The sequence below is a fragment of the Tympanuchus pallidicinctus genome, unplaced genomic scaffold (assembly GCF_026119805.1).
Source record: "Tympanuchus pallidicinctus isolate F22 unplaced genomic scaffold, pur_lepc_1.0 scaffold20, whole genome shotgun sequence".
Taxonomy (NCBI): Eukaryota; Metazoa; Chordata; class Aves; order Galliformes; family Phasianidae; genus Tympanuchus; species Tympanuchus pallidicinctus.
This window is the reverse complement of record NW_026294722.1, coordinates 7379380-7406277: the sequence shown is the minus strand read 5'-3', so window position 1 is coordinate 7406277 and position 26898 is coordinate 7379380. Positions and strand designations below refer to the sequence as shown.

The 26898-nt window shown below is 43.0% G+C and overlaps 1 protein-coding gene across 2 annotated transcripts in view; it reads right to left on the bottom strand.

Moving 5' to 3' along the window:
- Positions 1–512: 512 nt before the first annotated feature.
- KCNB1 (potassium voltage-gated channel subfamily B member 1) overlaps positions 513–26898 on the bottom strand; it is a 114361-nt gene continuing 87975 nt past the window's right edge. For both annotated transcript variants that reach the window (XM_052683927.1, XM_052683926.1), the window contains exon 3: positions 513–11189. In XM_052683927.1, the coding sequence (XP_052539887.1) occupies positions 9171–11189 (2019 nt within the window). In that variant the 3' untranslated portion in view covers positions 513–9170. The remainder of the gene's footprint in view (positions 11190–26898) is intronic.

Here is a 26898-nt window from a genome sequence, read left to right as displayed (position 1 = left end):
TTATTGAACCAAGCTGCTGCTTAACCTCAGAAAGAGAAAACTGCAGTGGCTCTATCAAGAGAGTCCAAGCTTTTGCCCCAGGCAGCAGCAAAATAACCTGTTTGCTTTACTTTCACACCCAAAACTCTTTGTCTCCAAACCTTGGCTGTTTTCCCATCTGTATCTGGCTCTGCAGCTGCGTGCTTGGCAGCGAGATGCCACATCAAGGTGTCTGGTGAAGCTGGGAGATGCTAGGTTCCCGAGCCCAGACACAGCCACAGAGGTGAAGGTGGGCTGTGACCTGCCAGGCAAGGGCTGGATCATGCAGGTCTGGGCACCGAATCTGTCAGCCTCAAAGCAGAAGGTGTTGAGCTCAGCGCTGCTTTCCTGAATCATGGCATTATCCGTGAGCAAATAACGTATGTCTAAACCTGCTGTCAGCTGCAATGAGCTAAAGCAGATGCTCAGTGCCAGCTGATGGTGGTTATATTTTTGGCCAGCAAATATGACCAGGAAACAGAGCAAATAAAGGCTTTGGTTTATCCATACCTTTTTATTTATTTCTGTAGTCTGTAGTAAGGGACCATTGCTTTAAAATCCTTAGACATTTGGACATATTTTACAAGACAGTACAGTTTCTGAATGTCACACATTGATCACAGTTTCATACTACTACATGCATATAAAGACATTGATTTTTTTTTTTTTTTAATAATTTGTTTGTGGAAACAATTGGAGAGGTCAATAAACTTCAACAAAGAATGACTAAATCAAAGTTACAAAAAATGTAAGACTCTAAGTACGCTAGTATATGGCTAATGTTGCTGTTACCACCCCAAAATACCAGGGTGTGGAAAAGTTACTTAAATGGGGAGAAAACATCTGCTGATGCATGCCCCTTGGGTCAGCCCAATGTAACCCAATGAAGGGATTGTGCAAGATGTGTGGGATCTGCTGGGCTGTAGGCAGAGGCATGACACTCTGCCTTTTGTTATATACAAGCTGAGCTGGATTCCCCATTGCTTCCCCACATTGCTCAGGTTAAAACATAACTGAAGTGCAAGGCAATGGAGAAAGCTTTCATATTCTGCTCTTTCTCAAGCTGGGTCACAGTTGTTTTCAATTTCCAGCTGCAAAAGCAACATGTGTGCAGGAAAATCACGGCAAACTTGCATTTTCCAGTTTTTATTTGCTGTTGAATATCACATCTTTCTTTTAAGGGAACCCCACGGCTTTCTTGTCCTTTAGCAATCATGGTTGCCCATCAAGGTTTCCCTGGGGAGTGCTGGTTGGGTTGGCCATTGGTTCAGTGACTGGCAGAGCAGCACAGCTCAAGCAGTTGTCCTGTGCTTTGTCAGAAGGAAGATCTGGGGCTGTTCCTTGGCATGATGAGATGCCAAGCAACTGGCATGCAGCACAGACAGCCCGGCATGCCACACTGAGCACGGAGTCGTCACCAAGCAGCACGTGCAACAGTGCTTTGGTTAGTGTTTTCTCTCCATTTAAGAACTGCTTCACTGGCCTGATAGAAAGCAGGATTTTTCTGTACTAGTTGGGGCATTATTTTAATGCTAATCTAGCTGGAAAGCAAATTTGGTTGGTAGCTGTGGCTGGCCTTTCTGAGTGCAGTATCATGGCTTCAGAGTTCTAAGTAATACAGAGATGCTGCCCCCACCCCAAACACATCAGTGGGGAGCGCTTCAGTGTGGGAGCAATTCTGTACACTCACCACCAGAGAACCAGAAAGAATTGGAGAAAATAGATATGTCGTCTGTCTGTCACAAGACAACAAAATCGATAGAAACAAATCCCAGTAGTTGCATGAGACTAAGGGTGGCTAATGGTACTCAGGAGTAGCTGAAAAACAGAAGGAAGGGGAGATTCTAAAAGAAATATGGTGTTTAGAGTAGAACTGTTGCATCCTAAGATGGCCTTAACTGCAGATTTCCAGTAAGACTGGAGGTTGACACAGTCAAAGATAACTGATGGCCCATGAGCCAGTAGTGTCCTCCTGGCAACAACCAGTCCCTGGACTGGGTGCTGCCAGGGTTGAACCATGTGGTCCTGTTGTAGACAGTCATTTGTGAGTTTGGGATGCTGCTTGTGCTATGAAGCCCACAAAGTGAGTTGACACAGAAGGCTGCTCAGTCAAGGCTGGCATGATAAGGATGATAATTTTCCTCTTGTGTGAAAGATTTCCTTCTTTCCCAGGCTTTCACTGACCTGTCTCTTCCCATTCCCTCACCTCGTTTCCTTGTAGGTGCTGTGGACAGACAACTCCATCCCTGAGGTCATGCAGAGCCTGTAGTTTTCAATTAGCTTTTAACAACAAGGGTCCAAATTCTTTACTGGGCTAAACTGAGAACAGCTTCATTTACCTCAATGGGCTTTACTCGCAGCAGCAAATAATTCAGCATTTCATTCAAATTCAGCTCCCTGGCATCTCACAATGCTCTAGTTTGGGTGGCTCTTTGCACTGAGCCCAAACTGATTATTACTTCTTGAAGGTGGCATCCTTGCAGTCTTCAAAAGACCCCTTTAAAAATGTCAAAAGTTAATCCTTGTTCAATCCTACAGAATATCAATAGTATTATTTCTGGATAAAAAGAAAAATGAAGGTTTCTCTTCTAAGCCTCTAGACTGAAGATTTCTTGTGCGATGAAGCCAGAAGCAAGCAAAGCAAAATTCTGAGTAGTATTTACAGATATGAACACTTGTGGCACCCTACCGTTGGTGTCAAAGGACACTTATTTGTGGCTTAGGTAACACCAGCAACAAAGGGGATACACATCCTGAATGCAAACATTCAGCTTTCCTAAAGTTTCCTTTGTCTGGACAAGACAAAGTTTCAGTGCAAGAGCCTGGATCTGGTCAGCATTGGGTGCAAAACACAAGGCTGAAAAATAAACTCTTCCTCATTGATGGGCTGGTTGGTATCTGGGTCATTTCTGTTTTGGTGGGAGGGCTACCTGCAGGAGTAAATTTCAGACTGGCAAGACTAGAAGCTTGCTGTAGTGTGTTTAAATACATTCAGACGAACTTAGTGATATGAAAACTCCATTTTGAAGAGATTTATGGGATTTTTTATGATGGATATAATGGATTATTGCACTAGTTTTTTTTCAAAAGCAACCAACCAGCCAAAAAACCCCACCCAGTTTTAATCACCTTCCGTGTAAATAAGTATTGCTGATACATAATCAGATACCAAACAGTTTCTGATGGTTATACTGCTCATTCGGGTGTTACCAAGACTTTCTGAATACACTGTATTCCCAAATTAATTAAATTATTTCAGATTTACTGGGTATTGTGGTGAGCATATAAAAAAGTCACAGAAAGGAGATTGCTTTGGAGTAAGAACAGAAAAAGAGACCAAAATTCTATCTGTGGAAAAAAATTGTCACTGAACAGACTGTTGGGCTGATTCAAGCCAAAACTTTTCTGTGGAGTTAAAGGACAATCTGAATCTCTTCATCGTGCTAGACTTTGACAGGCCATGAGATGCACATTTATCTCATGGACTTTCTATTAAATTTGTGTGATGGTACAGCTGTGAAGGAGCAAGCAAGATCACTAGGTAAGCAGGTGCATGAGTGGTCTTCACCTTAGCCAAATCCTGTCCCTTCCTGAATGTGTACATGTTCTGTTTTTTTTTATTATCTTACTTTTTTTCTTTTCTTTTTTTTTTTTTTTGTCAATTTCTTGATTTTATCTGGGACTGAAAGTAGAAATTCCAAAAACCCAGTGAGAAATAAGTCTTGATCCTTCTGTTTTAACCCAGGGAAATTTCCCCTGGATGTAGAAGCTAGAGAGGGAGTTTTGCCTGAGAACTGCTAGGTCACTGCCCTTGAAATAAGAGTCTGACTTTTCTATTTTGATTAAAACTGGAATGAGATACTTATCCCAATTCTATCATAATAATTAGGACAATCAGATTCAAATCCTGTCTCTTCATGCTCTCATCTTAATTGATGTAAATCTGGAAAAACTCCACTGTACCCAGGCTATGGTTAACGCTGAAGCCAGTGGCATTGGCTGTTATGTACCAGTACTGCCATAACCGAGACAGTTTGGCCACTTCTTTGTTTCTCAGAAAGTACAACTTAGTTTCCATAGCCAATCCCTGGCTATTTTTACACACCACAAATGGGAAAATACAAAAACATGACAACATCAGACAAACTTCATGACCTTTCGCAGACTCACTTCCAGGAGGGATGTTGCGGGTGTTTTCGGAATGAAGGAAAATGATGACAACAAAAAAGTTAGGGGACCAGCTATGTAAATGAACAAGAAAGCATATAATATATTATTCTGTAATACAAAAAGAAGAGATCTGACTTGATTGCCCTATTATAAATTTGCTAAAAATACATATATATATATTTATATTTTTATATATATATATAATTTTTTTTTTATCTGAACAGAAAAATAGACTACTCTGGAATGCATGAAAGTCACATGACTTTTCCATACATCAGATACTTATAAAGCCAACACAATGGCAAACAGAAGGTACAGAGGTAACTAAAACATCTGTACTTTATTCAAGAACTATTTAAAGCCATATTCTCCCCAAGTGGCTGATCCTAAAGCAACCTAAGGTAACACTTGTTCTGTTCAGTTACCATAAGCAGAAGTGACTGACCAAACACGAGCGCTTTGATGAAGAAGTTGGGGCCAATTTGGAGCCGCTGGGAAGCCCACCTCCCCATCTTGCTCCTGACTGAGCTGCACGAAGGGCATCAGTGCCATGCAGTCCCCATCACTCTGCTGCTTTACTCAGTAATTCTACTGCTTGCTTTAAAATGAGGCATAAAGAACTATGGGAGATTGTGTTATGGGGAACTTACCAACAGAGAGAGAACTTGGCTTTAGAGACGTTGTCTTTGTAATGAGTTTTAAATACCCTTGTGGTTTACTATAAACTGTACCAGTCATAATTCTGTCAAGACATAAATATACAATAGGTACAAATATTAACAATACATTACAACTTTACAGAAGAGAATACTGTTTTCCTTAGAAATGTGTATCTTATTAGCTGCAAGGGAAGAAAAGGCTACAGTTTATCACAGCCATAGTTGCCAAAGAACCCAACCGCCTTGGACTTCTTCCTGCGTGCCTTGCACAGACAAATTCCCAGGCATGTGACACTCGGCATGTTGAGAAAGGGAATGTGCGTTCCATGGGTTTTCTTTTCCTCTTTATTTTTTTCTTCTTTTTCTACCTTTATAGACTCTCAAACCTTTCAGAAAACGTGGATTTCACAGGAGACTGTTTCGTTTTATTTAGTTTTCCGTAAGTGTGCTTAGGTGAAGTTTCTAAGAAAAGGCACTGAGAAATCTACTGCAATAAGTGACTGCTGCTTTCCTTTGTTCAAGGCTAAAACTCAAAGGATCTTCGTTTGCTTCCTAGTTAAGAAAACTGCACCCATTCCTCCCGCAAATATATATATTCTATATATATATATATATTTATATATATGTATTAAAAATGGTGTTGATGGCATAAGACACAAGCAAGAGCAGACATCACACGTACATAGTCCTTTCAGATACGATGTCTTCTGCAGCAGCAGGTGAAACTGTCGTCTTGCTTGATCCAGGATACACAGTAAGTTCACAGACCTGAATGCCACTTGTCAGTGATTAAACTGCACACTTCAGCTTGATGCAAGAGATATTGCATATTTGCTCCTACTTTGATGAGCTCTGGGAGATATGTACCAAACAAACTATAAAATGAAATTGTCTTTCTAGTATCTATAGGATTTAGTGAGCACTATGTTTTCAAAGCACTGCCTTTCCTTTTGTAATGAGTACAGATTTAGTCTACCATAGCTTTACATTAGAGTAGATTTCCCAGTGCTTACATTATATATATGTGTATTATGCACACACACACATATATAGGTACATACTTCATAATCAGACTTTATTTCATTAAAATAAATTAAACATACTTCCTTTTTAACTGGGCACAAAATGAGAGCTACATCTTCATACACAAATAAGAAAGAAATGCTCTTCAAGCATATTATATGCTCAATTTTAAATTATTTGCTTTCTATAAGAAATCTATAGGACTTTGGCTATTCAGACTTAAAAGGTAGATTTTTAATGATACTTTTGAATTTGGCTTTCAAAAGTGACTCAATAAAATGCTACTTTAAAGGTAGGACTAAATAGATGATATAAGATATGTGTTGTAAGTAAACACACAAGGCAAACAGAGGGCCTTTGGTTACAAGGAGAGTTGCACCAGTTGATTATCAGTTAAAAATGATAGAATCGTTGATCTATACATTTTTGTCAGTGCCATCTATAAACCAAATACATCAATTTGGATGAAAGTGTGGTAAATACTACACTATATGGCTATATTTAAATATGCTCACTTTTGTGATATGTAAAATATGACTTTTTTCCACATGAAAGCATCAGCTCTAAAAATATTTAGCTTGGAAATCACTATTACTTACTTTATCAAAAAAATTGTCCCTGATTTTTTTTTTTTTCTTTTTACATTTGTGCTGATGGCAGACATGAATGATCACTGAAACATAGAGGTTATGTTAAGACTGTTCTCGTTAAAATTTCTCATTGCCAGTCTATGGCCTCGGAAAGCCATAGAATAAATCAGTATTTAAAGCTTATCTGCTGGAAAGTCACTTTAATTCTTCATAACGACTCAATCTTAACTAGCAATACGTCAGTTCCTTTAAGTACACTTGTATTTACTATGGCCAAATCCTAAAGTCCTTCACCAGGCAAAGAGCCCATTTGGAGGAATGGTGGTTTTGACTGAGTGAAGACAGAGCAAAAGCTGAGGAACCTCAGGAATTGGCCCTGTGTAAATACCCTGGAGAGCACAGTTTGCTCGCACCGAGTTCGAGCAACTCACTGAGTTCGAGTACCTCCCACGTAATTCTCTGCATGACACGAGGCCTCTTCCACTGCCAGCGGGCGAATTCATGAGGTGGTGGCTCAGGTCTCACTTGCGCATTCCCTAGGGCCTGTCCTTGCAGGAGGCAAGGAGGACGTGTGAGCAGTGCCTTGGGCTGCATCCCACCGCCAGGAGCCCAGTGGGACAACCGCTCCAGAATGCGTGAGGGTTTGTGCCACGGAGAGACCTAGCAAAGCTATCATCGTAACCCATAACAGTTCCTAAAACAGATATGTGCTTATTGCTTTTGTCCGTACATGCTGCATTCACTATTATGGATTACAGACAGAAGTACTGTACAGCTCGGACGGACAGACAGTTACATTCAGGACCAACCAACGGCTTTTTCACAAGGGGAAGGGACAAAACGCAGTGGGCTCGCATGGTTATAGTCTTCCTCCAGCGTGCGCCTCCGCTCCCGAGTCCCGTGCCTCCGCACGCCCCAAGACCTGTTGCATGCAGATAGCTACACGCCCCGGCAGGTGCTCCGAAATAGGTCAGGAAACACTTATTGACAGAGTTATTTACAACTGAGTTTTACAGTAGAAACGGATAACAACATAAAAGATTACCATCACAGTTATCACAGGACAGGTTGTGACTTGCTACCGGTGTGTAACAAATCACAGTCACGACAGGAGGCACAAATTAAAATAGTGCTTGATTAAAGTGCTTGATTGTTACACTCTGCTATCCTACTCCAGCATTGCAACAACAACAAAAAGTCAACGTAAAGTGCTTTTCCCCCCCAGTATTAAAAACCAAAGACAAATTATTTCCTACACAATTTGACAGAACTTTATTGAAACAATAATATTTTAAAAACCTAGGCTGGTGGCTGCTAGTTCTGTTCACTTAAAATGGTCAAATCTTTTTTTTTTTATTATTTTTTTTTATTATTTTTTTCTTCTTTCACTTAAAAATGAGTGGATGCTATTAAAACATCAGGCCTGGTCCTGCTGTCTCTGGCAATCTCCCTGCGCTGCTGGATGCACCAACACGACAGGAGATGCTCCCACCCAACCTCCTCACAAGAGAGAGCACAACCAGGCCCGGGGCGGGTAGCTAAAGAATCCCTCTTTTTGCATATTTATGTAACGCTTGCATATCTTTCACCACGCCACGTGGGCGCGAAAAGCTTCAGACCAACTGGTTCCTCTCCTACGCCAAGGGCGAGACTTCAGCTGATGCCTGAAGTCAGGGCGCGGGCGGGAAGGGTAGGACCGAGGAGCCGGCCATGCTCGGACCAAACCTAGGGCCAGCTACTGCACTCGGCCATCCCTGTAGGGCCGGGAGCTGCCATGGTGCAGCCAGGAGCCCAGAGAGGAGCTGAGCTCCCCTTCTAACCCCACGCTCCCCAGCTGCGGGAAGGGGGCTGTGATGCTGCCGGAGATCCCTGCTTCTGCATGGCTCCTTCACACCTTCCCAGCATGGGCTGTGTGTGCCCCGAGGGCCACGTGCTGGCCCAAGGGCAGCTTTTAATTTTAGCAGAGGGTAAGTGCGAGTTTCACTACGTCCTAAGGGGTGTTTGGAGTTAGATACAAGTGGTGCAACTCACCCTGCTGATGTTTCAAAAGAAAACGTCAGGTCCTACAGGATATAGTATTGTTAAACACACACAGAGCATTTTAATAACTGGTTTCTCTAGACCGCTATTTGTTTTAAATGGTTTTCACTTGGATTTTTCTAATAATGCAAGTGTTCCCTGTTACCTTTAGACATAATATCCATCAGAGAAAGCTGTAGATGAGGAACAGCTGCCCTGAAGCAGAGAGCATTGTGTTTTAGATAGCTTTATACCAACCCCAGCAAATTATTCCAGAGTTCATATCTGGCTGCCTTGGCATCCTTTATGGAACTAACGCAAATCAGGTGTTAATATTTCCAAAAGGAGCTCTAGCGTTCAAGGGGAATGGATGGATATTTGGTCACATTGGCTTCACTGGACAACATGAAAGGAGATCAATGTGTGATCATGATTTGCAATCCTTATTTTTTGACTGATGTGGGCAATGTCTTTAGAGTTGTTTCAGAGAAGGACATTTTCACAAACCCACACTGGACCTCCCCTCAGACTTTTAGAAACAGATGGCTTGTTTCAGCCAAGTTCATGCCATGCAGAAGCTCTTTTTTTTTTGTTTGTTTGTTTTTTTTTGTTTTTTGTTTTTCCTTTTTTGTTTTTGAGTTGACTGTATGGACATTCCCTTAAACTTTCAGTAAGTTATCTTGGAGCCTGTTCAGATGCTTTGATCATGTGTGTTAGCATGTCCTCCACTGCCTGGTAATACGTGGACTTCTGGGGAAATGTGATTTTCTAGTCTGACAGTCTCCTGATTGCCCTGGGTTCTTCCAGTGATACCTTCCATAGAATAAATGCAGTTTTGCCCTATTAGCTTAGGGGAGGTGGGTAAAGCAGCAGCTTCTAGATGGTTCTTCTCTGTTCTATAAACATTGTCCTTTTGCTTTAGATAACCAATGTTTGTAACATTGTACTTAGGACTCACATTTCCAGGAGGACTTGAATCATAAAGCAGCTGACCTTCGTCATCAGTGTCAGCATCTATGTATTTGTGAATGCCGGCATCATGGAAGTTGAAAGCTATGGCTGTCTGTGTCTCTGGTGACTTTGGAGGTGTTCTTGCACTTGCAGTTGTGTAGATGGAGGTTTCTGGGCTCATGAGAGATCTGTCAGAGAGTAAAGAAGTATCTGTGGCGGTGGCAGAAGCAGCTCCTCTGCTCTTGAGAGTGTCTGGATATATTCTCAGGACATTTGACGCTGGTACTAGTGTGCTGGCATCCTCCTCCATGAAGTTGACTTTCAGAGATCTTAGTTTTAAAGGGTTACTGGCCTTTATGGAGCTTTTTGGACTTTCTATGAAAAAAGCAGAACGGTGGCTGCCTTCAGAGCTTATTTCTGCAAATCTGGCACTACTCCCTTCTGCTCTGCTCTGCTCCTGAATCACATTAACGCCACCTTTGCAGGGAAGTGTGGCAAGTGGGCTGTGGGAAAACCTCCCAGAGTCAGGGAACTCTGCAGCACAACTTATGAAGCTGTCAATACTGGACATACTCCTCATGTCAATGATCCCATCGGTGCGAGTTGTCAGCAAGGGCACCATAGGGCCGGGAAGGGTCTCCATTTCTAGCTCTTCCTTTTGCTTTCCAGGTTGACTTGACTCTTTAGTGTTAAGGTTTGGCTGTGACTGAGTCTTTGCCATTTTGTTATACATGTCTTCTAGCTGTTGGACATTCAGGTGCTGGGGGCTTGAAGATGACCTAGCTTTTTCTGGAGATCCTTGTTCTTTAGTTTCAAAAGATTTACTAGAGCTAGTTTCAGAGAGTGTTCTCTTGGTCCATTTCCACTTGTTGGGAGATAAATGATTGTCCTGAACTTTATCCTTTTTGGCTATGCTTTCTCCATTCTTTTCAACCACAATGTCCATAAGTTCTATACTACGGGCAAATGCATCCTTCATGTTCATGGAGACGATACTACCATTCCTTTTGGCCCTTTCAAGAGCTTCTCTGCGCTTAATGGCTTTCTCTTGCCTCTTCTGCTCTTTGTAGAACTCAGAGAAGTTATTGACAATAATTGGGATAGGAAGAGCAATCACCAGCACTCCAGCAATGCAGCACAGTCCTCCTACTATTTTACCTAAAAGTGTTTTGGGGTAGATATCTCCATAGCCTACTGTTGTCATGGTGATTGTTGCCCACCAGAAGGAAGCTGGGATGCTCTTGAATTTTGTATCGTCCTCATCTTTTTCTGCAAAAAACACTAAGCTGGAAAAGATCATAATGCCCATGGCCAAAAACAAGATGAGTAAGCCAAGCTCATTGTAACTTCTCCTCAGTGTAAACCCCAAGGATTGTAAACCCGTTGAGTGCCGGGCAAGCTTTAGAATCCGGAGTATCCTCATAATCCGAAATATTTGGACCACTCGTCGTACATTTTGGAACTGAAGTACACTTTTATTGGATTCTGTGAGAAAGATAGTGACATAGTATGGTAGGATAGCTAGCAAATCAATAGCATTCAGTGGACCTTTGAAAAACTTCCATTTCTTAGGCGAGGATAGGAACCGCAAGAGGTATTCCATTGTAAACCATGCAATGCACACTGCTTCCACATGGGCAAGTTGAGGATTATCTGTCGTCTGCCCAAATTCATCCATGCCTTGTAATTCAGGAAGTGTGTTTAGGGACAAGGCAATTGTAGATAGTACAATAAACATGATGGAAATGATTGCCAAAATCTGGAAAGGAAAGAAAAGACAGTGAGTTTGGCTCAGAATATATTACATGATCTACCTTTGCATTTCACATGTACCATCACATTAATACACATGGCTGTGCTTCCATTTATGAATTTCTAGACTAATTTAGCATTTAGTACATGGAAATGCATCCTGAAGTGATTCTATTTTGAAAACTGCTTTGAGTTATATCAGATGCATAGAGCAGATAAAACATCTACTTTGTCTCCTGTGCATTTATCTCATTCATTTTCAGTGTGTTCCAAGCAGCTAGGATGCCAGAAGGACTGTGAAGCAGTTCACAGCAGGACCTTTTGATTAACTACTAATTAGGTGCCCAACAAAGCCCATCTGGACAACCATCTCTGAAATCTAAGCATGAGGGAATGTAATTGTGAATGCAAGATTCAGTCACAGTGATGTCCTCCATTTAATGCATGGCTATGTCTACTATTTTTGCTTGCCTGTGGCTTATTATAGTGATGTGTGTATATTTTCACTACATGTCAGTGCACAAGTAATATACTCTTTTTGAATGTTTCATCTCTAATTTGAAACTCTACAGTTGTGAAAGACACAAAAAATGTTCTAAAGCTTTCTAAAGTTTTTTGAGATGTGAGCTTTTCTGTGTATAAACAAATGGCCATCCCAGCTCCTCACCACAACAAGGGAAGACAGCAAACCCAGCCAGGTGAATGGAACTGCACAACAACGAGACAGCCTAGACAGGGCAAATCCAGCCAGTGGAAAGCTGTGCCCCCGGTAGAAACCAGATCTTGAGAACAAGAGTGTGCAAAGAGATGAGAAGGCTTTGCAGTGAGAAACCTTTCTGAGAAAAATCACATACACATGCTCAGCTCCTGGGCCATTGGCTTTATGCAGAACTGGAAAGCATGAAATGCTAGATTAGCATGTTTGCAGTGTTCAGATACTGTAGGCAGACTGTCCTTCATATCTGTTTTAATTCTGTTCTTTCCAGTTTCCCTAATTACGTTTTCTTTTAAAGTCATTTGAGGGAGGTTTTAGAGCTGACAGACAATTTGAGGAATGTTTTTTTTCTACTAGTGAGTTCTTTCTCTAGCTTGTTAATTGGGTAGGAATATATCTAGTTTCTTAGGTTACTGCCAAAATACAGAAATGGTTTCAAAACACATGTGTACGTGACTAATGTTTTATGCATTCATGGCAGTGTAAGCTGGTCCCTTATGCTTGCTTTTCTTCCGCTTGAGATAGAAAAGAAGCATAAAATCAATTGCAAAATATGTGTGTGATGACTAAATACACAATACGAAGCAATGAATTATAAGATGTATGACAGGAGTTCTGCATCATGAATTGCAAATCTGACATGCTCTGAGCCCATGTCCTTCCTTGCCCATATAACTGGATAGCAGCTTTCCTCACAGCAATGTCTCTCAGCCAGCTTCACAACACCAGAATGTCCACAGTAACCACACGGGGCTCTGCAGAAAGAAATTCTTGCAGGATGTCTCTTCAGACAAATCCAGCACAGATATTCTAGTGGTCAGGAGCTATCAGACTGTTGAATGCACAGTCCCTACAGCAGTACAAGCCTTGTTACTGTACAAGAAACACGCAGACGCAATATGGATTAGAAACACTTTAGTTGTCTCTGGAAGAGCCTCAAATCTTCTCCGAAGCTGAAAGACAGAAGTGTTCTGCAAAGGTTGGAAGCTTCACTTGAATTAAATTCAACTTGAATTAAATTCAGCTACTGTTTTTGGAGAAAAGTCAGCTCACACACCTTCAAAAAATCCAAATTTAAAGTAAGACTTTCAATTTTGACAGTTTGACTTCTAAAAGTGTTCTAAAATCTCCTTGCAGGTTAAAAAACCCTTCCTAATCAATGTAACAAAAAACATCTACATTTAAATCACTGAAAATGTAACTTTGATTTGACCATGACAGTGCAGACCTAGTAATTTAATCTGAAGAATGAAATCTGACTAGAAACAAACATTAGTTCCATTAAACAATCTGTTTTCATTGCTTAAATTGGATTAAATGAAAAAAAGTGAATGGTGTAAATGCCTTCCTCTGCAATGCTGGGAATTTTAAAATATCATCACTTTCAGTTACTTCATATTTACTAGGAGAAATGCAGGGAAGATTTCCTTTCTTTTTAAAACAGATTGTTTATAGGAAAGTTTGGTGTTAGGTGTATAAAAATGTATTCACTGAAGACAATCTACTGATAGGAAACAACTTCAAAATGAATCTCTGCATTTCAGTTAATTGAGTAGTAGGAAGAGGTCAGCAGAAATACAATCTGGCTTATGAGCAATCAGAAGAAGCAACCATCTAAGCTTACTCATGGATTCTGCTTCTATTTGGCTGAAAGAAAAGGTGAAAAATGAGGCGAAACTGATGGAGATATTTTGATAGAGGACTTTATGCTGAAGTGGGGAGAAATTCAGACAGCTATTTCTGCAGATTAATTTGAAAGATCACCTCCTAAAGACCAGAAAATTTTCCCAGAAGCAGGGAGCCACATTTGCTTTCCTAGAAGGCTCTTTCAGTGTTTTGCAGCGATTTTTTTGTTTACAACTTGTGATTTCTGAAGGTGTTTGGGATGTTTTCAATAGCAGTTTCCAATTTCTTGCTGGGCTTTATCTCTGCCCACTATGCACAGAGGGGCTTATTTGTAGACTTAAATGTACCTCGTGTGTTTTATCTCCTTCGTTTTCAGTGTAAATATTATCACTCCATCTTTATTCAGTGGATGCCATCCAGAAGCAGTAATTGGTGTCAAACCTTGTTTCTTTTGATATACTTTACTGCTTTGAAGATCAAGGCAATGCCAGATGAACATAAATTTGAAAACTAGGAGATCCGAGGGTAAAATTTGTTTTTAGTCTAGCAGATCTAGCCATGGAGCAAAGCAATAAACAGACAGAGACATTTATCATTTCTCCAGCAAGTTGCAGCGAGATGTTACCTGTATTCCTAAGATAAAGATTTTCTCCTTTGTTGGTCTGCTGCAATCATACATCTTTAGAAGGCTGTCAGGCTAAGAAAAACTTCCAAATGTGGGTTGACTGTCCTCAAGTATTCAGAGCACTTTTCAGTTGAAAAATACCAAAACAACAGAGGATAAATTTATCAAGAAGGCGTTTTAGAGGATCCTTCTCTAAGACATGTCTTGCAGTGTGCACCACCCAAAAACCCACCTGACGAGCAGCTGTCTGCAGCAAACAGGATCTAGTTGCTGTTGCTGCCAAGCATTAGCAGTGCGTTCAATGGCACAACTCTCTATACCAAATATTTACAATCTCGTATATTAGGTTACAGAAACGACCGTCTGTCTGTCTGATGGAACTTCCTATCACAGACATACTGATTCTATGGCACTGCAGCTTTTGCATTTTCCATTGTCAGTAATGAGACACAGAAAGTGGAAGGAAAGATACACTACTACGAGTGCTTATCATAGAATCATACAATCATTATGGTTGGAAAGACCAATAAGATCATCTAGTTCAACCACCAACTCATGACTACTCTAGACCCATAACCACAGTGCCCACTAAACAATACCTCTCAGTGCAACATCTACCCTTTTCTCAAACACCTTTAGGGGTGGTGACTCCACCACCTTGTTGGGCAGCCTGTTTCAATACCTCACACTCTAGGGGTGCTCAGTGTGATTGCCAGCCCTTCCATGCAATTCCCACCATTCTCTCTTTCCTTTGCTCTTCCAGGTTCACTTTTGAGCCATATGCTTCTGATGCCATGTTTCCAGGACCATTTCTTCTAGAAGGTTGCATGAAATAAGCTGTGTAAGTTCCTCCCCTTTCTCTATTTCTGCATTTGCTTTTACATTTCACCTGCTGCAGCACACCATAAGTGGTGAATTTCCCCATCAGGTACTTTACTCAGTGGCTCGCAGAGGGTGTTGGACTGGCTCTTAAAGACAGCACTGTCTTGCAGTGCACGACTCAGTATGTACAGGGCAGGGTTCCAGAAAATAGTCAAATAGTCTGTTCTGCAAAGACTTTTACTGTGTGAATCTGTATTGCTGGTATGATTTCTTTGTGGAAGCTGAATAACCCAAGGGCAGGCAGGGCAAACTTTTGAATGAATTTAAAGCACTTTCCTGGAAGTGATTAGCATGACTGTGCATACAGGCTGGTTATTACAGATGCAAATGAGACGTGCAAGCTGATTATGTGAGTAAGTTGCAGAATTTGGTGGGCAGCAAAACTGCAAGTGCTATCCCACAGGTGGGGTAAGTTTCAGGCAGTGTTAGGTTTGGTAATATGCATCTGGTCTTTGCACTGCAAAGAACCCTAACTAATGTCAAAGTATAAGACTGGAGATTCTCAAAGCCATTGAAATGAATGACAATAGGCTGTCCAAATCCCATAGATGGCTCTAAAATCCCAGTGTAAGCATCTGAGCTCTATCTGCTCATGGCAACATGCCCTATACTTTTTCTGTCTTCATCCTCAGTAATGAAGCTGATATAGAAAGGAGAAGGGGTGGTGTGTGGGAGAGAGTAGGAGGGTGTTTGAATATAGATAGATTCAATATTCTTGGAAATACGATGAGGAAATTGTTATGTAATCAAGAAGTTCAATAATGGTTTAGTCTAATGCACTTTTTTAGCTCCATGAGGACATGCAGAATAAACTTGGCAGCAGGACCGGGTTTCATTCATATGCTCCATTTACTAAGGGATTTTTCCTGCAGCCTTCCCATTTCCCCAAGCAAACAATATACTTGGAGTCAGACTGCCCAGCTCCCTCCTGCCGTGCTGATGCCAGCCCATGTCTCCCCAGGCCCTGAGACACAGATCATAATGTATTTTGAGCCATACCCCACAGAAACAGATGGAGAGTTCCTTAATCTCCTCCCCACTTTGTGGAGCACAGGGGAATATCACCCACTCACAGCAGGTATTTATTAACAGGGACTTGCTTTGGGAAACACCTCTTCACTAGAAAATGCCTACTTATTCTGAAACTCTGAAGAATATTCTGACTTCTGATGCCATGATTCTGACCATCGGACTTTCAGGATATCTTTATCTAGAAAGCACTGAGGCCATTAAGAATGGTAACGCTTTCTTCTTGGATTGTGACAAGGAAATGAGGATAAAGAGGCAAGGAAGATATACACAACTTTCAGTCCTGTTCTTTTGTGTGTGCATAGAAGGATGCAAATTAAGACCTTGAATCTGCACAGCCCCCACCCAAGTCTCTAGATCCCCCTGATTTCTGGGGAATAGAAGCCTATGCTTACAAGTTGTACCTGATCTGGCACCTTCCATGCCACTTCTCCATCTTGAGACCCATTTCCACCACAAGCTCTGTCCTCTGGAGGTGTAGGACCCTGCACCATCAGCCTACATCCTGCAGTGCTCTCTGTCACTGCGTGCACAGTCTGGGAGAGTTCAAATGCCTCTGCTCTTCTGTAAGCATTACTGCACAGTATAAAATCTATAAAACAAAAAGTATTTCTATTTCATTTTGTACTGCCTGAGATCTTAATTTTTTCATTGCCTGACAGAGTGCAGACTGAACACTAGTTAATTCCTTGATTTTGGCTATAGCAAGTAGTAATTCTAACTATTGGGAGACTATGTCTTCTTGGCCTAAAAGGGGATACAGTACTTCTGCTGGTTATATGCCAGTGCTTCACTTACACACAGGCATCCAGAGCTGCTGCTGCAACTGCTGCTGACTAAGCTGAAGTGGGCAGAGAAGTAGCCTTCAGGCATGACTGCCTGTAAATTCCTTAATGCTGCTAAGAACATGTTTAGTTGTCAGTGAGCTATCAAGCTGCATTAAATGATAAATGATGTCAGTCTTCCTTTTGAGCAAAGCCCAGATGCAAATGGTGCACAGGAGAATGAAAATGATAAACGAATGAAAATACTGAAAAGGCAAACTTCAAAGGCATATGCAGCCTTCAGACATCAGTAAAGTAATAGTGCTTGAGAAAGGATGAGAGGGAAGCATCTGTCCTATTTCTGCCACTGGGGAAAGTTAGAAAACAAACACATAGAAGCTCAGATTTCCCCTTTTTTACCCAGGTTTTAGGTCCCTGAAAGGCAGGCGAAAACCTCATGCACAATGCACAGAACATCCCACCTGCTCTTAAATACTCTACAAGAAACCAGGAAAGTATGCTGGGAAACCATGCTGGGTTTCCTATAGAGGGAACCCAGTATTTTTCCAGGGCACGTTTATTCAGAACAGTAGTTTGTTTCATTCTCTTTTCTCACAACTTGTACTTCATTTTCTAATTCTCTTTTTCTGATTTTATTTACCTTTTCTTCACACATCCAGGTCACTTTCTTTCCTATCTATGCTTTTTTTATTCCCCCTGTCCTAATGCCTTCTGTGATCCTTAATCTGACATATCAGAGTGCTAGACCTCAAAATACAATTCCATTTCAATGAGAAGCAACACGTCATAGGGTCCTTTGTTGGTGACCAGCACCTGTATCTGTTACAGCAACCTTCTATTTCCATGTGTTTTGCTGGCGTTATGGCAAGGCATTAGCTGTTATCATAGAATCATTAAGGTTGGAAAAGACCACTTGGATCATCTAGTCCAACCACTAACCCATTACGACCATGCCCACTAACCATGACACTCAGTGCATCTAACAGAGCCAGACTCTAGACCTTCTCTCAGATAGAACCATCCCTGAAGCTTTGTGCTCCTCTATCAGGTACTTCTCTCACTCCTGCTTTCTCTCTTGTATCCAGTAACCAATGGTTATAATGCAGAAAAACAAAAGAAAGTCAATTCCTAAGCACTCAGCAGCACTGAATGTCTGGGAACTGCTCCTTAAGATCCTTTCATGGTTCAACTCTGCACCAGGAAGAGACAACACTCATGAATAACTCCCAGTGTTCCAAGAATCTGCTCAGCCTCAGACACTGTCTTCAGGGGCTGCTGAGATGAAAATGTTGGGGTTCACTGCTGTAGATGTGGGAGGTTTTATTTAATAGTTAAATTGAATCAGGAATGTGCCAAGATGTAGCATGAAATCAACTAAATGTAATTTAGCAAAAACTATTAGCTTGATTGCTAAACCAGCCTTTTTCTCATGAATATGCATGAAAATAATTGATATTAATTCTTTTTGAATCTAAGGCACATTAGTCCTGCATATTACAGTGTGGAATCTTTTGGAAGACTAAACCAGTTTCACTGCCACTTCCTCACCAAAAGGTATAATTAGTTTTGCTGCAGGGAGATGCACCTCATCATTGATGCCATACTGGGTTGTCACATAGCAAGGAAATTAGAACAGTACTCTATGTTTTGTCCGCAAGAAAATGGTGACCTGATCAACAATTTTTCCAGAAATGCATTAGGAGAAGCATAAATCTGTTACAAGCATCAGCTGTGCTAATGATATGAACAGACAGAGAAGCCTTCAGGAGCAGTAAATCCCTACAGAGAATGGAAATATCCTCAACCCATTGAGAATGTTTGACACTAACACAGGGTGGAGGTACTGCTGCTTGGGGACTGGCTGCCATCAATCAGCAGGTGGTTTGCTCATCACTTCCTTTTTACATTTTTTTTCTTGCTATTTTTTCTCTCCTCTCCTCTCCTCTCCTCTCCTCTCCTCTCCTCTCCTCTCATCCCTATATCAGCCCATGAGTTCATGCACTTTTCACACTTGTTCAGCAGTCTGAGGTTAAACCACAACACTCGACGCCTCCTACAGTGCATGGGAGATTTCTCCAACACATTTCAGAGTTTTTTCCTATTCAAACTCAAAACAAGGGCCCTTCTTCTGCCTTCCAGTCTGGGAAAGATTTACTTCTTCAGTGAGGCAAATCCTCCTGCATCAGGCTGCAGCCCTTCCCCGGGCTGCACAGCCCCACACAGCTGCCCACACGCTTACAGCCTGATGTAGGAGGAGCTTCACTTGCAGCTATTGCCTTGGTGAGTAAGCTTCGTGCTCACACAAGGGATTACAGATGATAACTGTTTATTCCTGCAAAGAAGTTGAATATGTGTCCCTCTTTTTGCAAGAGAGACATATGAAGGCTGCAGATGATGGGAAATGTCCCTGCAGGGTTCTCTCTAAGCCCACAGCACCTCCCTGGTTCTTAGCCCCTTCTATAATGATAAAACTCCTGCTTTCCCAATCAATGTCTCTGCTCTCTCTCCTGTTCACACTCTGCAGACATCAGGGCTGATGTGGGGGACACAGCCACACGTGGATCCCTCTCCCAGCGTTCCCAGGGCTTTTCTCTGCAGCCCTTTAAAACACTCAGTTCACTGTGTTCGCAGTCTCAAGCACAGATGGTTCTTCCCTTTGTAAGCACTAAACACTTGCTTAGATATCACATATTTAATAAATAGCAACAACTATAGACAAACCAAAGCAGCTAAAAATGAATCCTCAGCAATTAATCATTCATATCAATATGAGACCTCAGCAAGTAGTAAACAGAGATGGTAGATACAGAATCTGTTTGAATTTTGCTCAGAAAAGAAAACGCAGCAGCTATATAAGAGTTTGATCTCAGCTCAGCACGACAGTTTTGATGCATTTAAGCTACAAATACAGGAAATGAAGCAGAAGTGTCAAAATATATACTTCTTTTTTTTTCTTCTTCTCTTTTTAAACTCACTTTTGAGCTCAGCAAAAGCTCTTTGAAGTGTCAGCTGGCAGCCTGGGAACTCCCCCTGTTTCCATGTTCACTGACTTCTGGGAGCATGAGCATGACACTAAGTGCTGTTCCAAAGCCACAAGAAACAAGCACCTTCCGCTCTGGACAGCCCTGGGCTTTCAGATATTTTCAGCATCTCTTATGGTGGCCTTTCCTATGCTGCTGCATAACAGCATATCATCAATAAACATTGCACGGGCATCACAATTGCAGTCTCTTCCTTCTTTCTACTCCTCAGCACAGCCCTCCGAGGTCACCCTGCTATTGCCATGCTGCTAGCATGGCCCCCAACCTGCAGAGCAGGCACCTGAGCCCCATTCTTGCTGTCATGGTACCCAAGAAGTAACTTCACAACAAAAACAGATTTTTACTTTACTACTCCTTTTCCAATGCTCACAGAACTGGAGAAAAAGTAGAGATGGAAAGAAAGAAAAATAAGAAAAATAAGAACAAAAAGCCACTTTATTCTTTTTGTCAGAGAGCACTGTTTGTTTTCACACTATCCTCTGGGGATCTCTGTTTGTTTGTTTTAATGACCATTTACTTGATATTTTGCCCTTTACACTAATGAAGTCACTGAAAACTGAAAAAAGCAGCACTGAAAATGTGCTGCATTTTAGTGAAAGTTTCTTGAGCAGAGAAGAGGGGCAAGAAGGAAAGGCAAGGTTTGCTGTACATGGCAGATGAGCAGTGCCAGGTGGTATACCATATTTTAATCAATGTGCAGAACAGCAAAGACCAGAACTGAAGATGAAGGGGAATGATTCACTTCACAGGGTTTTAGCAAGTTTTCAATTGCCTGTTTTTTGTTCAGGGTTTCTATGTTAATATAGGATGATACCACACTATACACTGGCTGGCAGAAATTAATCTTGTCACGAATGTACTTCTTTGAGAGGCTGAGCCTCCCTGAGCTCTTAATTTGAGCTGATTTGACTGTCTCATTATCATAGCAGCAGATTTTGGAATAGCAAAGTTGAACCTTACTTGAACTTGTTGGCTACCTCAGCACTGTTTTTCCTTCTCCTCCCCACCTCCATCCATGAATAATAATACCAGCATCACCTTTTTTTTTTAATGCTGCTGAGGCCTCCTAGTAACTGTTTGCTCAACAAACACAGCCAACATGGTGCATTAAAGAGCCTGATTTGTGTTTGCCAAAGATAGAACTTGTCATATCGGGGAAATGCTCCATTTTGATGTCCTGGGAAACACAGGGCTTTCGGTCAAGCCTTTATCTCGCACATCTAACAGGCTGTGAGCATGAGAGCTTTGGGTTTTGCAAAACACATACCGTTTGTGTGGACAGGGGCCAGGTCGCTTTGTTTCCCTGTTCTGAGATGCCATTCAGTTCAGCTGAGAAGTCCCAGGCTCGGGCTGCTGTTTCCATGTCAGACCATGGCTCTGCTCAGCTCATACTCCCCACTCACTGCTGTGATGAAGATCTAGCGTGTTTCAGATGCTACCACTGAAACTGTACTTGGGAAGCAGAAAACAACTCAGCCCTCTGTGCATATGGCCCGTAACAGGTCTGACTGGGCTCTGCCTGCAGCAGAGGCATCCATCCCTTCCTTCCCAATAACTCTCCTCAGGAAGAACGCAGGCGGGTGGGAGCAGGACTGCAGTGCCTGAAAAGGAGTCCTGCAATCCAGTGCAAGGTCAGCCACGAGCCACCCCATGGGCTCGCTGAGCGCTGGATAAAGCTCTGTTTCTGATCAGGTTGCATTATCCCTAACGAGCTCTGGCAGACACTTCAGCACTCTGCTCTTCCACTGAGACAAACTGGTAAGAGCCACCTTCTGAGGGCAGCGCTTAACTCTTTCCATGTGTGCCTGCTTGCCTACAGAGAAGCCCAGGCTCTATTTGGGTCCTGAACAAGGACCCACATTGCTCACACAGATCAGAACAATGCATCAGGGAGATTACACCGTGGACAATGTGAGCTGTGGTCTGTAAGAGACGCTCCTGGGGCTGGCCGGTCCTCAGCACGTCAGCAGAAATGGCAGTATTTCTGTTCTGCTGTTTGGCCTCTTGATGGCTACAGAACAAAATGCCAAGAATCTCCAACAGCGCGAGGTCTGAAAGAGATCCCAGCATGCTTCTAAGAATGCATTTGAAAATGATAAGTGGAGAAAACCCAGCACAGGGACAGACCCACTGCAGAGTGGGAAAAACAAACCTTAGGCTGAGCGCCATCTAAAAAGGACAAAATACCAAAGGAAGAAAAAAAAATCTCAGTATGCCAGGTATACGTTTACAGGAATAACAAAGGGATCTAGGAATAACCTTTAAATGGATGGAATTGGGCACAGAACAGATGTGAGTGGGAGTCCCCTGCAGCTGAGGCTCTCCATGCATGATGTGAAGCTGGCAATCCCCAGGGCAGCCCTGAACAGCTAGGCTCATCAGGGAAGCTAATATTGACTTATTGTTTTCCTTTACTTCTTAGAGAGGAAAAAAAAACTCCTAACAGCAGCTGTGCTGGAGCCGTGCGTCCCAATTAACCTTCTGCAAGTAGGGTCAATCTGCTCTCCCCTGCATCCCCTTTAGAGGGCTCAGAGCGTGTCTGTTCCCATGGCCACTGTCCCTTGGGAAGGAAAGGAAGGAAGAAAGGTGCCATTCTATTTATGAGATAGCTCTGCTTTATGGCGCTACCCTTCCCGCAGCCTGGCTGAATGGTCTTTCTTTTCTTTTTTTTCTCCTTCTCTCTCATTTTTCTGTCAATTGATTGCTCACTGCCAGAGGGTATTATTGGCTTCAAAAGCCTCATTTTCTGGTTCCTGAACTGCTCATGTTCTCCTGGCTCATTGCTGCTGTTGGAGGTCAGATCTGAGTCCCGGAGTCATTAGGCTGTTCTGGGTTTGACCTTGAGAACTTCTAAAGCTCACCCCATCTCATGATGAGCACCTTTGAAAAACTCATTGGATCATTTCAGACACACACTTTTAAAATAACACTCAGTGACCAGAGACGATCTGATTATTTTAGAGGTAAGTGGAAATAAACTGGAACCACACCACTGCCAGGTTTCGGAATGCAACTGACTGGGAGCATTTCTGAACAGCATTCAGTTTGGCTTGGTGCAGAGCTGGGGGCTCTGACAGCACCCCTGAGTCCCAGCACACATGGAAAACTCTAGAAATGCAGCAGTTCCATTCTGGTCTCAGCTCTTGCTATGGATTAACGCATCTAGAGCAAGATGCAGTTCTGTAATTTGCATAAAAACTGTTCTGGTACAGGTGTTTTGGGAAGGGTTTCCCTCTGGATTGGAAATTCCCAAGCTGTAGCTGTCAGCAGCCATCCAAGCACAGGGGAAAAAAATTAAGTGGTGAATCCTGATCTGTGCCTTGCTGTTCAGTTCCACTCTGCATAGCTGTGTAAACATGGAGAAGGGGTAAAAATGCCAAACGAAACCAATTACTTTCTTAATTTAATACCTTGCTTCTTTCTCCTTGTACTATTCCACGGGGTTATCTTGTTCTCCACAGAATTGTGCTGGCAAAGTCCCATGAGATTCAAAACTTTGAAGTGAGATGTCAGCACTTTATGGGCAGGAGCAGCCCAACCAGATCAATGCGTATCAGGTTGTATGTTAGGAACATTTACTTCTCAGAAAGAGTGATCAAGCATTGGAATGGGCTGCTCAGGGAGGTGGTGGAGTCACCATCCTTGGAGGTTTTCATTAAAAAGATAGATGTGGCACTGAGCGGCATAATTCAGTGGGCACTGTGGGTATGGGCTGATGATCTTAGAGGTCTTTTCCAAACGTCATGATCCTATAATTCTATGAATGAGCAGCCCATGGGCTGGGGTGGGGATGGGGACTGAGTATGAGCCCAGCAGGACAGCGAGCAGATGCCCAGTCCATGCAGACTGTTGCAAGGTGGATGGGAGGAGTGCTCCATCCCTTCTTTCTGGAGGGAATAAAATGGACTCAGATTCACTACTGCTGCAGCTATGCTTGGCTGAGGATGTGCTCAGGTTTGTCATTGTTAGCTAATTTCCTCTTATGCTTTGTACCTTTGCAGAAGGAATAAATAATGCTTTGTCTGGATCCTGTGCCACTGCAGATGTGCCAGGCAGGCTTCTGGCTGGAAGATGCTATAAGGAGAACAGGCATGTCAGGCTCTGCTCCTGCGGAAAACACAGAGGTGCCATACACACTGTGCAGCCAGACTTCGCCATCTCCCTTCCCAGAATTATGAGCGTCTGCTCAAAAGACACCGAAGCATCAAAGCAATGAGAGGAGCTGCTCACCTGGGAAGCCACCTCTGTGCCCTCCCATCCTGCTCTTACCACAGAACACTAAAGGGAGGCTCAAAAACTTGCAATTCAGCCTTGGGGGCAAGTTGGCTGCCAAAGCAGATGGAATTGGAATATTCTGACTGAAAACCTGCCCTTGAAAACACGAAGAGCAACTCAGGCTCCGTTAGACCTGCATGTTATACATGATGCTATTGGAAACCAAATAAAAAATCACAAACACTTGGTAAGCAGCAGCAGCCTGGCTATACTGGGGGCTGTGTGGGAAGGAAAGGATCCTATTTAAAGATGCCTTAATCAAATTCCATCCCATCTACACTTCTAGGTTTTGCTCCAAAATCCAGTTAAACCACCGAGCTAACATACACCATAGTTAGCAAAGAAGACAATGAACCAGAAAACACACGCTCCTGGGTTATTTCACTGCTCTGTGAGGAAGCACTGAAATGCTGATAGTTTACCTCTGAAACCCCTCAAATAAAACAGGTCTTGAACATTCCTGAATTATTATCAACAAGAACGGTGCCATGCCTGCAGGAGGGCTGCACCAGGAGGGTTTTGCTGGGCACAGAGCTGGGGGCATGGTGCAGTGTCCCCACACAACGGCACTGCACTAAAAAAATCATTTGTGCAGGCTTGGATGCCCTGAGGAATCCAGGTCAGGCCCAGTGTTTCTCCAAAGTCACTGCTCACACAGAGCACCATCAGCCCATTTCCCTGCGTGAAGATGGTGCAAAATGCAGAAGAAATGTGAAATACTCAAAGAGAGATCACAGATTACTGCTAAAAGAGAATCTGTTGAAGAAAAAAATAATCAGAAGTTCTCTGTGTTTGGAGCACATTGTCTGCTGGTTCAAAATCAGGCTCTGGCTGATATTATTTTGGGGGATTTAAACCAGACTCTTGCTGTTATCGTTTCACTCTTCTTGGCTTTGTTGCTGTTTTTCTCTTTTATCATTCTGAAGAAAAGAAGTCAATTAGAGTGTTCTTTTTTTGGCAGTGGAATGGCTGTGTGAGCACCACGTGGACAGTCTCCAGGTGGCACAGTGTCTCAGTACATGGGCTCCTTCCCACTGCTCTGAATCAGGTACAATGTCAAGGGGATTTCCCTCCTGCAGCACAGGAGGCTTTATGAACTCTCAAGGTATACCCTCGTGCTAAGCACCTCGATGGAGCTCCAGTCACACAGCCAAGAGGTCACACAGCCTGGAGGTGGCCCCAGGCAGAGGGGACAGGAGTCTGTGTGCACATCCTAGCCATCCCTTCATGGCTGTCCATCCTTCGTGAAACCTATAACTCTCCCTCCAAAGCAGACTCTGTTACTCTGCATGATGTCTCTATGTACATGCACAGTGCTGATGAGCCTTCCCCTTGCCTCCACCTGCACAGGACCACCTGGCTTTGTTTGCTGCAATGTCCCCACAGCAGATGTGACTGTCCAGGTTACGAACCAACCTGGCTCCAACATGCCCACAGCATCACGTGATGACAGCCTGACATCATGCACATCCTCTCCCTCGCAGTCTCTCATTCCATCACCAATTAGCTGCCTCCTGGCACAGCACAGACTGCAGTCTTACAGACACCTGCCTCTGAGGGCACTTTAATTGCCCCCTGAAGGCCCTGCATCCAACAGGTATCAGATAATTTACAAGCCAACTTTCAATGCCTATATTTAAAAAGGTGACCCTAGTTTGAGAAAAGATTTTTTGGGGCCAACCTGTAATTTGGAAATGTTTAAACATGGATTTAAGTAACCCTGTAAAATGATGTGATGCCGAGCAAGAGCTTTGGGTTAAATTATACCCCCAGGAAAATCATAGTGTGTGAAGGCAGCTGCTGGAAGTTGACAGGGTCTTCATTATGGCAGCCCCGGTGGGTGATATGGCAACAGAGGAATCAGCTGGAAAATCTCTGCTGGGAGGGCAGTGTTGAACCCCATGTGCTGATGCACGTCCTGCTGTGAGCTGTGCTGATGGGGCTGTGTGTTTTTGGGTGAAACAGCTTCAGAGAAGCCAACAGCTTCACAGGCTCCTTCTCCTGGTTCAAGCTCCTCCAGAAAATAAACACAGAAACTGCTCTGCTCAGTGTTTCTTGACATAGAGCCACGCTCTGCTGTGTTGCTTTGTGACAGCAGCACTGCAAAATGTGCACTCCTCATGCTGCTCTGCTCTGACACCCCCAGTTTGTGACTTCAAGGCAGCACATTCCCCTCCTCAGCCCTTTCCCACTCCATCAGAGTATAAAATCACAGAGCTCTGCAGCTAATGGCCTAAACAAATGGTTTAATCGCAGTGATGTAAGAAGGAGTGAGGAGCATGCAGGATGGAAAAAATGCTGGATAGACAGTAAGCTTAATGAGGTAATGTGTAAAGCCAAGTTTTCTAACAGACAGAACGTGGCAGAGCTGGCACGTATATTGAAAGGGACATAAAAACGTAGACAAACAATAGCCGTGGTTGGCCACAGCTCAGTTTACGCAGTGGAAACATTTTTTCCTCTGAAGGCAAAAGGGAGAAGCGCAGAAGACTCATTGAAAGCTCCATTATTGGTAGTGCAGACCCAGCATGGCCACAGGAGATGCAGAATGCCTGTGCACAGGCACCCTGAGTTCTGAGGCTGTGCCAGCACCAGTGTGATAAGCTTGCCAGGGCTCTGCTGGCATGGCCAGCATCCATCCCTGCGAGGAGAGGGGACTGAGAGGACCAGTGCCCAATGGCACCATGGGTTGAGTAAAGGGCAAACTGGGTTTCTACCTGCCTGCTCTTACTGGAGAA